Source organism: Capricornis sumatraensis, chromosome 10 (assembly GCF_032405125.1).
Source record: "Capricornis sumatraensis isolate serow.1 chromosome 10, serow.2, whole genome shotgun sequence".
NCBI lineage: Eukaryota > Metazoa > Chordata > Mammalia > Artiodactyla > Bovidae > Capricornis > Capricornis sumatraensis.
Window position 1 is genome coordinate 15,591,789 of NC_091078.1, and position 12,556 is coordinate 15,604,344.

The 12,556-nt window shown below is 49.8% G+C and overlaps 1 protein-coding gene across 1 annotated transcript; it reads right to left on the reverse strand.

The window, feature by feature from the left end:
- Nucleotides 1-289: 289 nt before the first annotated feature.
- Nucleotides 290-6,200, reverse strand: PLAU (plasminogen activator, urokinase). The gene is made up of 11 exons (XM_068982384.1): nucleotides 6,100-6,200; nucleotides 5,708-5,795; nucleotides 5,224-5,257; nucleotides 4,980-5,087; nucleotides 4,208-4,382; nucleotides 3,932-4,023; nucleotides 3,525-3,744; nucleotides 3,167-3,315; nucleotides 2,445-2,585; nucleotides 1,943-2,091; nucleotides 290-1,292 (listed from the first exon to the last, which is right to left on the reverse strand). The coding sequence occupies exons 2-11, from the start codon at nucleotides 5,762-5,764 to the stop codon at nucleotides 1,116-1,118; spliced, it is 1,302 nt and encodes a 433-aa protein (XP_068838485.1). The 5' UTR covers nucleotides 5,765-5,795; nucleotides 6,100-6,200; the 3' UTR covers nucleotides 290-1,115.
- Between the last annotated feature and the right edge of the window lie 6,356 nt (nucleotides 6,201-12,556).

Sequence of the window (12,556 nt, forward strand, 5' to 3'; positions counted from 1 at the left end):
TTTTGTACCTTATGTGTTATGGAGGATCTGCCCTACAACTCTCCTAGTTTCTCCTTCCCAAAAGCCCATTAAGTCCAAGATATAGCCCCATGGGAAACCCTGGGATGCATTCCACCATCATCATCTTCTTTTTATGCTCCCAACTCCCTCCCATACAAGCACCAGCAAAGAGCCAAAATCTTCAGAAATATCACATTTGATTGATCATATTTATTCAAAATTACAAAAATAGATATAAATAAAAATACCAGAATATAATTATTAAATATTCAGTGTACAGGAGTGGTCCTCACCTCACTCAGTGAATATTGGATGAATTCAGTTAGAAGGTCAGAAGGGAAAACTGGCCAAGAAAACATCTATGTGAAACTGAAACTGCAAATTTAGTGCTTCTCACAGTCTGTGCCCTAGAATGATACATTTATACATATCATCACCTGGGAGGCCCAAGAGGCCCCAGGAGTGACCCACGACTTCTCCAAACAGGCTATTCTGTATGACGTCACATCCAGACAATTTGGGGAAGTATCTAGACTTGCAGTCAGACACAGAACACCAGCTCTTACACTGACACAGCTTGCACACAAGTGTGCAAACATACACACGCATATGTCACGTTTCCTGATACATTCATGGAATGTCAGAGCCCTTCCCTCAAGTCATTAGTGTCTCTACTCTCCAGACCATTGTTCTTTCATTGGTTGAGCTCTCTCAAGAGACCTCAGTTGTGTCATACTTCCTAATTGGGAAATTATTCATTTCCCAACCGTGGCCCTCATGAATGGCCCACTGCCAGGGAGCTGGGTCTCCTTCCACCTATGCACAGGAGATGCCATTTTTAACTCCAGGAAGCTTTAGTCCAGAAATGGACAATACCATCCCGGTTCAGGACCACCCTTCCATCCTGATCAGGAAGGATCTGGGCATCCAGCACCCAGACCATATCTAAGGGTAAGTCTACTGTCGTTCACCCTGGGGGTAGCACAAGCAAAACCACCTCTGCAGGGTCCATCTTCCTCAGTCTCTTCCTTAATATAGCTGTGCAGCTGGCCCTACTGCAAAATTGACGGTCAGCATGGGAGTGGGTGGTGCTTTCCTTGGTTGTCTGGGGTCCTTCACAGGCCAAGGTCAATCTCTCCCCTGGTGTGAGTGTAGATCCAGGGCAGGAATTTTGAGACCCTTGTGTAGACTCCTGGCTTGTCCTTCATGGCACATTCACGGCCCCAGCTCACAATCCCAGTCAGGGTCAGGCGGCCTTGGATGGTACAGACCAGCGGGCCCCCTGAGTCTCCCTGTTAAGCCAAAGACACAAAAGGTGAGTCCTAGGAGAAGTGAGAAGGGGGCTGATCATGCCAAAGACAGAAAAGAGAGTTTCCTAGAGTCAAAGTCCTTAGTGACTCCCCATTTCCTACCACATCAAGTTTAAAAATCCTCTGCTTGCCTTTCAAAGTCCTGTTATCTACAATTCCATCTACATTTTCAGACCCTATACTTCTCCTTCCCCATCCCAAGATATGCCGTAGTCATTCTCATTTTTATATCTTGCAAACTGAAATGCTCCCTAGTCTTCCCTCTGCTTCCCTATGGATTAAGAGTTACATTCTTTCTCTCTAAAGCGCCCCCCACCATGGCCATGACCTTCTAGTTGGTGCTCACCTCCTTCTTCTAAACAGCTGATCAATTATAATTCACCTGACACTCTGAGCACTGCATTGTAGTATGATTTTCTATTGTTTTCTCTTTCTTATGGACTTAGTCCCTGTCCCTTTCTGAGTCTGAAGTGCCTAGCACAGAGCCAGGCTCTTGACAAATGTTTGGAACCGCGGTCCTGGTCCTGGCTTCTTGGGACTTTGGCTGGAGACAGACTCCCCAAAGTTGATAGGAAAAAGCCCAGAAGCCCTGGGAGACCAGGGTGATGGAGAGAGATGCTTGGAATTCTCACCTGGCAGGAATCTGTTTCCCATTGTGGGTCAGCCGCACACAGCATTTTGTCAGTGACTTCAGTGCCATAGTAGTGGGGCTGCTGACACTCCTCATGGGAAACCAGATTCACAAAAGTCATTTTCAGCTGCTCTGGGTAGAGATAGTCAGCTGGATGGAGGAAACAGGGAGGAATTTATGTTAAGATGTGTCTGTCCAGTCTGCACACTGGGGCTCTGTCAGGGAGGGGGCCAAAAAGTGTCCCTACCAGGGAAAGCCCTTATTTTTTCCCCCACCCAAAATCTAGGTCTTTACCCCACCTGTAGTCCCTCACCCCTCACCCATTTAACTTTATGGCTCATCAGTTCCTAAACAATGCTCCCTACTCCATCCCTGGACCTATGTGCTGCTTCCACCGTGCTCCCATCTCTTTCTCCACAGTCCTCCCTTGATCAAGCTGAGCTCACTTCCAGGCTACAACACTTTCCCGAGGACCCTCTTAGCCAGACCCAAATGTCACTTACAGGGATTCTCTTTTCCGAAGCCAGTGATCTCACACCTTGTGCCAAAATGGGCATCTCCATATAGTGGGGGCAGGCAGATGGTCTGTATGGACCGGGAGGGCTGTGCACATTGGCCTCTGCTGGTACGGATCTTCAGCAAGGCTAGGGGAGCAGGAAGGAGGCAGAGAAGGACGATCACCACATGGTCAGGTGGTTACCATCACTCCCCTCCAAACCCTGAAGCTGTCTGTTCCTGCATCAGTTAAGGTCAGAGGCATCCTGGGAGGTCTGCTGGTAGCCTGTTACCTAAAACAAGCCTATTCTGTTCCATGCTTCAAGAGTTTTGTTCCAGTTGCTGACAGAGGCTTAGACAGCCAGGGCTAATGCATACAGCTGTATGGATTTTTTCCTGCAGAACACCCTGGCAGAGGTTGTTGGGCTGAAACCAGCCCCAATACCCTCTCCAAGTTCTATATCCTGGTACAGACAGAGACTCCATCCCACAAAGGAAAGGGCGTCCCAGTCCAAGCTATTGCCACCCAGCGGAGGCTCCCTGTTTGGAAATTCAGGGACTCTATAGAGAAGCAGCAGACCCCTCATGTTTTTCACTCTGAACCCTTCCCTACCTCTCCCTTTAAAGCAGGGTCTTCAAGTTCCCCTACAACCGCAACCTCCCACTCAGGTCTCTCCAGATCCCCTTCCCCCAGCTATCATCACTGGGCAGATGAGGGTTCTCCACTCACCAATATCGTTGTGGTGAGCGAGGCTGTCTGCACTGTAGTCCTCATGCAAGATGAGCTTTTCCACCTCAAACGTCATCTCCCCAAGTGTGTCGGAGTTAAGCTTTGACCGACCCAGGTAGACAATGTAGTCCTCTTTCTTTGGGTGATTACTGTGGGGAGATTTGTCAGACAGTCTGACCCTATGAGATCCTGTCAATTTCCCCTCCCCACCACAATGACCTGGGAGCATCACCTCTCCCCAGGGCCTGGGCCATGTAGAGAGAGGCTGAGGGATTAGAAATAAGGGGAATCTTTTGCTGGGAAGGGGGAAGGGATTCGTTTGGGCAGAAGGGTCAGGGACAAAAAACAAGGAACATACATGAAGCAGTGTGTGGCGCTGACCACCCAGCAGGGACTGATGAGACTGCCACCGCACAAGTAGGTAACAGAGCCTCCTCGATGTCTCCTATAGATGGCTGCAAACCAAGGCTGGCTCTCGATGGTGGTGAACTCTCCCCCAACAATCTTAAAGCGAGGCCTCAGAGCCTTCTGGCCACATTGAAACTCTACTTTCTCCTTAGGAGGGGAGGGACTTTTTCCTGGAGGAGAAAGAAAGGGATGTCTTGGGCAGGGAGGTAGGGTAAAGTGTTTTGCTCCTGGTCCTCTGACCACCCAGTTTTCAGGGCCAGGCAGGCCTCCCTCCTCATCCCTCCTGTGATGCAATAAGGGAACGTAGGAGTTTGTCACCTTCCACTCCACCATCATAAACAGGCCAGTGACACTCACCAGCAGAGCAGTCCTGCACCATGCACTCCTGGACAAACTGCTTTAGGCCAACCTGCACATAGCACCAGGGCCTTCTCTGATTGTCTGGGTTCCTGGCAACATAGAGGGGAGGAGGGTGTCATTCCAAGCCAAATTGCCTTTTCTGTATCTTCCCCTTCAGAGAAGACTCAACCAATGGCCTTGATTTTCTCATACTATGGCCAGCACTTGGCAAACAGGATAATAACAAGGATTTCTGTGAGGCCAAGGTCCTTGCTACCCCCACTTACCACTTACCTGCAATAATTGTGTTTCCCCAGGCCCAGCTGAATGGCATCAGATCTGTGGGCATGGTACATTTTCAGAAGGACGGTAGCAGAGTCCCAGGCCAGGCAGGGCCGGCCTCTGAGGTCTGTGTTGGCCTTCCCTCGGTAAGAGTGACCATTCCCCTGATAGCAGGTTTTCGATGTATCTGTGGAAGAATGTGAGGATGAGAATATTAGAGAAGGAAGTTCAGACAGGCCTTTTAGAGAACTTGCCAGGCCTCAGATGATTTCAGTGAGGCAGAAGATCCTAGAAAGGGGCTTTTTCCACCTTCATCTTACATTTGTGCAGCCCCAGCTTCATGAGCTGAGAAGGCAATGGCACCCTACTCCAGTACTCTTGCCTGGAAAATCCCATGGATGGAGGAGCCTGGTGGGCTGCAGTCCATGGGGTGGCTAAGAGTCAGACACGACTGAGCAACTTCACTTTCACTTTTCACTTTCATGCATTGGAGGAGGAAATGGCAACCCACTCCAGTGTTCTTGCCTGGAGAATCCCAGGGACGGGGGAGCCTGGTGGGCTGCCGTCTGTGGGGTCGCACAGAGTCGGACACGACTGAAGCGACTCAGCAGCAGGAGCAGCAGCTTCATGAGATGGTGTGTGTTCACTGTACATCACATGGGGGTGAAGATGCCCTCTGCTCCACCTCATAACTCCTGCCTGCTTTTGCATCCTACCCATGTCTCCCTGCCCCCAAATCACTGGCACCCCTGCCCCCTCCCAGTTAGAGTCAGGACCCCCATACCTATCTCACAGTATTCCCCTTGGAATTTCTTTGGGCAACTGCATCGCTGAATGTTGGAGAAGTACTTGTAGGACACACATTTTCCTCCGTTCAGACAGCCACAGTCCGCTGGAAAACACAAAGGTTGGAGGGTAGGCAAGGAGCGTGGGAGTAGGCCAGGGGAGAGCCAGCCTTGAAGCAAGAACAGGGAGGGGCTGCCCCCTGAGGCTTTCCCAAGATATCTGTGCAAGGGGTAGATACTCACATACACCAGACTCTTTATGAACTTCATTGCTGCCCTGGAAGAGATAGGGGAGTGGGGGAGAGAAAGTTCATCAAAGGTTCCATGTTCCTGAGACCCCAGAGTGAAGATGAACTGGCTCCAATCCCAAAACTCACCCTCCCTTCAGTTGCCTCTCTCCTCACCCTGTTCATGTCTAACTAGCCCTCATATGGAAGATCACAGGTTTCCAGCAGGGAGAAATGGACTGACTCAAATAAGCTTCACAAATCAGGTGCCAGCAGGTTGGGGCAGTCCCTGCGGCTTCTTCTTCCCCTGGCAGCAAGTGCAAGCTCCCCAGTTCTCAAGGCCCCAATGCCACGCCTGTCCTTTTTCCCTGTTTGGCTCTACTGTTGATGAATTTTGGAGGATTCCGGCTCCCTATGCAGCCCCTTCCTTCCCCTGCGCTGTTCGGGGGTCTTGCAAGCCGCCTCCCTCCACCTACAGTCAAAGCAAGGAAGCCACTCACATCAGAGTCGCTCACGGCCAGGGCACAGACGAGCAGGCATGCCAACAGGACCCTCATGGTGGCAAGGCTGGGGCTCTAGACAGGAGCTCTGCATGGGAAGGAGAAGTCAGGGGACGAAGCGGAGGAGCGTGAAGGCGGACGGGGTGGATTACTGTAGTTCAGGGCTGGAGCCCTTAGGTTCCCTCCCAGACCTGGCCCGTCTCCCCTCTCTGGAGGTTCAGGGGGTCGTGGCGCAGCCTGGACCAGCCGCTGCAGGGGGATACATGGGCACGGGGCGCGGTGACTCAGCGCGCAGACGCAGCCGAGCCCGGGCAGACGGTAAGGGGAAGTAAAGCCGGCACGAGCGGGGCCCCCCACATCCACTCTGCGCTCTCAGGGAGGCTCACACTCACCCGCGGCTACGGCCAGAGGGGCGCAGGACCTGGACTGTGGGGACTTGTAGGCACTCTGATGCTCCGCCGGGGTCTAGGGCTCCAGTCTCTGCGCTGTGCTGCCAGCCGGCACTGCAGGCTCTATATTAGGACTCGCCCCAGTTCTGGCCCCGCCCCAGCCCGGGATCGCCCCGTCCGCTCCTTTCCCTCCCCTGCCCTGCGGGCCCGCGGCCACTTGGGCCCCGCAGGCTTCCACAACCGAAACTGCGAGGGGCAGCGCGGTCCCCAGTGGAGGGGACGAACCAGGTCTGAACCTAGAGATGGAGAGGTAACTAAATTCACCGCCCCCTCCTTCCATTCACCTGGCCTGGGCCCGCCGGGTGCAGCACCCCTCCACCTCCCGAACTGCCAAAAGGAGAGGCGCTAGGGCGACTCTCCCCTCCAGTAAACCAGCTCTTCTCCACCCTCGGCCTCCAACTGCCTAGGACAGAGATTCGGACCCCTGGGCTTAGGGGCATAGCTCGCAGCTCACACAGCTGTGAAGTCTTTCTACAAAAAAAACCCCCAAAACCCTGCTTACTGGGGCTGCCCCTGTAGTATGCCGGCTTCTCCAAAATCAACACAACCAGTGGATAAGACAAGCTGAGTTTATTGCTTACTGCAGTAAGGCAGGTTGGTCGTGACAGGGGGTCGGGGGAGGGCGTCGGATTTTATTGAGAATTTGCAGTTTGATTGGGCTTTCCTTGTGGCTTAGCTGGTAAAGAATCCGCCCGCAATGCGGGAGACCCAGGTTCGATCCCTGAGTTGGGAAGATCCCTGGAGAAGGGAAAGGCTACCCACTCCAGTATTCTGGCCCGAAGAATTCCGTGGACTAGTCCACGGGTCGCAAAGAGTCAGACACGACTGAGCGACTTTCACTTTTGCACTTTGATTTAAGGGAGGTCTTTGAAAGTGAGGGCTTGATAAGGACTGGATGAGAATCCTGCTATGATTTTGTAGGATTGTGAGAACAGGGCTTCCAAGGGCTTCCCACTCGCATGAGTGACATAGTACCTATCCGCCAATGCAGGAGACAGAAGAGACTTGGATTGGATCCCCCGAGGGCATGGCAGCCTCTCCAGTATTCTTGCCTGGAGAATCTCCATAAAGACACAGGAAGGTTAGTCCATAAAGTTCCAAAGAGACAGGACTGAGGCGATTTTACACTCACCCACGTGAGAATAATGTCTTAGGGCACAAACTGTCGATGCTTTCTGTTGAAGTTTTGATGTATCTTCCAGGAAGTTCCTCTAATGAACCATCCATAGTATTGTCACTTAATAAAGACAATATAAGAATAAAGCCTTCTTAATGTAGAAACTTGTTTTCACCTCTGAGGAAAGGAATTGGGAAACTGGAGGACAAGAATAAGAAGATTTCTTTTTCACTATATGGCCTTTTACACTGTTAAATTTTTGAACATATCCTTGTATATCACCCATTCCAAAAAGATAATTACAGTTTTAAATGCATGTTTATTTAGTATTCTATATCATAAAACCTTGTTTCTACTAACATAAAATAATTGCTCATCAAGTAAGATTGGTCTTCAGAAAGACCATGTGTAAAGAACTCTACTTATGCTTCCTGCCTGACGGCAAGTGCACAGTTGTGTACACACACACAACTCCATGCATATACACCTATCTCTCAGGCAGAGCTGAAGAACCGCAGTAGGGACTCTGGAGTTCAGTCACCCCCATCCCTTTCCCCTAGTGTTGGGAACCAGGGCTTGGGGTCACCTGAATCCACCCTGTCACCTCAGTGGAAGGGGAGGAGGCTGAATCCTCCCAAGGCTTAGGAGAAGGGGCCACTGGGAGGCTCAAAAAGGCATAAGGTTTGGTCCCTCTCCCTGCCTAGTGTTAAAGGCTCAGTCATGTCTGACTCTTTGCCACCCCATGGACTGTAGCCTCTGTCTATGGGATTTCCCAGGCAAAAATACTGGAGTGGGTAGCCATTCCCTTCTCCAGGGGATCTCCCCCAATCCAGGGATTGAACCTGGGTCTCCCGCATTACGGGCAGATTCTTTACCGTCTGAGCCACCAGAGGCCTACAGCATTTTGCTGCCTGGCAAACCTGGACCTTGGGTCTGGGTTCACCTGAGAGGGGTAGGAGAGAGTACCAGGAGAGCAGGAAGAAGGAAAGCCTCTTTGCTCTGATCCAGCCAGAAGTCTCAGGATTCTGGCCTCTGCCTGGGGAAAGTAAAAGCTCACTATCCAGCTCGTGAGGCCAGTGACCCATCATCTTCTGGAGAGGTTTTCTGTGCCCAGCTCTGAGCTACCAGCCTCACGTTCTGAGTCAGAATGCTAGAGCCTCCGAACCAGCTTTGCTACTTCCTCTAGAAGATCGTGGTATGTTTTGTTTGGAGTTAGAACCCACTAATTGTAAATAAATGTGATCAAAATGTAAACAGAGATGTTGCTGCCTGAGGACTTACCCCGAAACTTGTAGGTTAGTTATCAGGAAATTCCCAGCTGACTCTTGTGATTCACAGCACACTCCCGGCAGCTCTCATGACTTCAGATTACTTGGCTGGAGGCTGTCATGCTGATGCTGAGAGCAGGATGACCTCATTTCCTCCCGGACAAAGAGACTTGGAGACCGTTATGCACCATGACACTCCTCTTCCCCCTCCTTCCTGTTGTGGCCTCTTCACCTAGTTGAACAATCCTAGAGCCTCTGTGAAGACAGAATTTCTTTTCCACTTTGTGACCTTTGGTGCTCTCTGAAATCTGTGTTCATCTTTTGGTGCAGTCATCTTGTAATTCTTTTAGGGCAGACACTGCGTCGTAAGCATCTTTCTCTCCCTCAGCACCTGATGCACGCCTTGTTCACCTAGGTGCTTTATTATGAAGGAATCCATGAACAAGTGAGAACAAAGCATTCTGGGGCTCCCTAGAAGTTTCCCTCCTCCTCTTTGTCTTTTCTTTTTTGCCTTGCCATGAAAAAATAGTCCTGACATAATTTCTGTCTTTTGCTAAAAAGCACCTGGATGCAAACCCTTCCTCTTTAAACTCAGAGCCGCCTTACATAGCTGGGAATTGTTTTTCCCATTCTGTAAATGAGGAAAATGAGGTGGAGAGAAGAGACATAACTGATAAGTGGCAAAGCAAGCACTAGAATCTAGATTTTTCTCATCCTCGGTCCTGTGCTCTATACCTCACTGCTTCCAAAGAGAAGGATTCAGAACAGAAGACTCTGAAGAGAAGGATCAGATGATGTAAGATGTTCCCACTCAGGTGAGCCCTCTTACTGGCTTTGGAGACTTGCTTCTAGAAACACACCTCAGACTATGGACTCTGAGCTCCTGGGAGGCCCCGGCTATAATATGAGTTAGTCTCTTGCCTGAATTCCTGAAACTAACTTAGTGGTCTAAGGTATCTGAGGTTTCTATCCAGTGTGAGAAAATAAGGAACTGAATATATGTGGTTTCATTCTGTTCCTGACTCTCAGAGTAAAACCACCAACCTCCTGCTTCCACATCTCAGCAGTCCAGATCCCTCAAGTTAGATGTGGCAAAAGAGACTAATGGAGAGGTGCTGTTTCCTGGAGAGACTCATAAAAAAAGCAGGCAGATGCCAAATGTGCAAGGAGGACCAGGATACCGAACTTGGCCCTGAGACTGTGTCTAGGAAGCTAGCCCACTGAAGGGCTATTTTCTGACTAGCAGGACCCAAAAGGAAGTTCATGTCGAGTCACAGGATGTTTTCCTGGGTTGCTCTACCAAGAGTATTCAACTTGGTACTGTGTATAAAGTACAGTGTCTAGCCACAGGTCAGCCACATCCAAGCTGATTGACCTCAGGGCAAGATATTTAATTCTTTGGGTCTCAGTTGCCCATGTACAAAAAGAGGCAACGCCTGCCCTGCCTGTGCCTCACTTTGCCGATTGAATGAGGTCACAGACGTGTGTGAAATCATTTGTTCATTCTTTTATTAAATCACTCAGTATTTATCATGGGCCTTGCGTGTGTCAGGCAGAGTTCTAGATGCTAGAGACTCACGGATGAAATTTGTAAACTATAATTCCTACCTCAAATGCTTGTCTTGCCTTCCTGTCTATGACTCTCCTGGCTCAGAAGTCCAGATCATTCCTGGGACTTCATCCCAGGATTCCAGTCAAGTGGCAGTGCTACGTCCTTAGCCAACAGTTCCCAGCAACCGGCCAGCTGTGTTCGCTGCTCATCCCCACAGCGCTGACTCCCACTCTCTCCTTCTCCTCTTTAGTCGTCCGTGGACTGAAGCTCTTCTTTCTCTCACACTCATGGGACCGACAGATTCCTCTGCAGTTCTGGTAAGGAGGTACTGAATGCTGGTCGCATAATTTCCTTGGGTCTGAAGACATGTTGGGTCTCTCTGCATGTTTAATGGTAAGGGGGAAGATACTGTTTCACAGTAGGCACTGGAAGCCACGTCTGGGGCCTGTAACATGATAGGGGAGTTGCTGGAGCTGCTAGGCCCCCAGTGGCCTGTGGAAAGAGTAGGGCGGGGGAAACCACATACTTGCTTTCTTACTCATAGAAAGCAAAAAGCCCAGGGGCTATACCCTGAGGTTATACTCTTTCGTCAGTGAACAAAGGGGCCAAGTTGGACCCTCCAGCATCATCTTATGAACCCTACCCTTTCTCATCATTTCTGCCTCATCATCTCTGGTCCAATTCCTAGCCCCACCCAAGCCAGTAAGCTCAGACGTCTGAATGAATTATTTTGAGCCTTGGCCAGATTTTCCTTTGTCCCTAATTTAAATCTGGTTACTTCCTAAATCAGGAACTTATTACTTCAAAGAGTGCTGGTCATGGCTTTCCAGACCTTTTGGATTCCGAGGCCACCTACCAGAAACAAAGCTAGGCCCTGGTCCTAGGACTTCTGCTTGGAGCCCAGAACACCTTGCTGGATGGCAATAGCTTCTTGCTGCTGCTGCTGCTAAGTCGCTTCAGTCGTGTCCGACTCTGTGCGACCCCATAGACGGCAGCCCACCAGGCTCTGCTGTCCCTGGGATTCTCCGGGCAAGAACACTGGAATGGGTTGCCATTTCCTTCTCCAATGCATGAAAGTGAAAAGGGAAAGTGAAGTTGCTCAGCCGTGTCCGACTCTTCACTACCCCATGGACTGCAGCCTACCAATCTCCTCTGTCCGTGGGATTTTCCAGGCAAGAGTACTGGAGTGGGTTGCCATTGCCTTAGCTGGAAGCTAAAAGGGATTCCAGAAACAAAGGACTAGAATGGGAAACCAAAAACTGATGGGTTTGCTAAAAACTGCCAAGAAGTCAATGCCGTTAAAGGAAGTACATTCAACTAGGAGTTAGCATACTCAAAAATATTGTTCAGAAGAAAACCAACATAACATCCACAGCCTATATGAGGTATAATTTCATGAGTTTAGGACACTCATAAGCTGCATCCTATAACTCTGCCTTTAACACAAATGCAGCACTTCCCTTTCCATTACACAGAGAGGAAAATAGAGGGCTGAAGAAAGGAAGTGAATCATCTGAGTTCATTCACTGAAAATGATGAGATTCAGAATTCACCAATTTTGAGGAACCTCATGACACATTTCCCCCCCCTCCCCTCCTATTCTGAATCTGCTCTCCTCCCTTCCTGACCACCCTCAATCCCCACCCTCAGTCTCTCTGTCTTCCTACCCACCTGTGGAAGGTGTTTCTTTTCTCCAAACGGTGATTGATAACAGTGTGATGAGGCAGCCAAGTTCTGGGGAGAAGTCAGTCCCCTTTTAGAAGATACTAGAGGATGAAATGTATGGAAGTCTGTGAGAAGAGGGGGCAGGGGGCATGGCAGAGAGCCCCGAAAGAGATCTGTGTGCAGAGTGAAGAGAAGGAAGAGTACATAGATAATCTAACCAGGAGGCTCATGTTTACTCTGAGAACAGTGTTGGTAGTAATATGACAGAAACTAAAGAGGAAGTCTTTTCTCTCCAAGGGGATGTTACAATCTATCCCTTGTTGAAGATAGATTATAATAGCCAACTTATACTGCTTACATTCATTTTATTTTTCTGGCTTTTCCAGTGGCTCAGCGGTAAAGAATCTATCTGCAATACAGGAGACATGTGTTTGATCCCTGGATCGGGAAGATCCCCTGGAGGAAGGTATAGCAACCTGCTCCAGTATTCTTGCCTGGAGAATCCCATGGACAGAGGAATCTGGCAGACTACAGTCCACGGGGTCACAAAGAGTCGGACACAACTAAAGCGACTGAGCCGCATCAGCATTTTTTCAGTGTTATCAACAACCTTTAAGGAAGGTACTATTGGGACTTCCCTGCTGGTCCTGTGGTTAAGACTCTCAGCTCCCAGTGCAGGGGGCCCAGGTTCGCTCCCTGGTCAGGGAACTAGATCCCACGTGCTGCAACTAAGACCTGGTGCAGCCAAATAAATGAATAAATATTTTTTTAAAAAAGGAAGGTACTGTTAATATCACC

What these genes read in the sequence shown, in the direction of transcription:
- PLAU (XM_068982384.1), bottom strand. Translation starts at nt 5,764, where the DNA reads ATGAGGGTCCTGTTGGCATGCCTGCTCGTCTGTGCCCTGGCCGTGAGC. An exon ending in TCATAAAGAGTCTGGTGTAT is followed by an intron (nt 5,088 to 5,223) that starts GTGAGTATCTAC and finishes TGTGTTTTCCAG; the next exon opens with CGGACTGTGGCTGTCTGAAC. An exon ending in GGGAAACACAATTATTGCAG is followed by an intron (nt 4,024 to 4,207) that starts GTAAGTGGTAAG and finishes CTATGTTGCCAG; the next exon opens with GAACCCAGACAATCAGAGAA.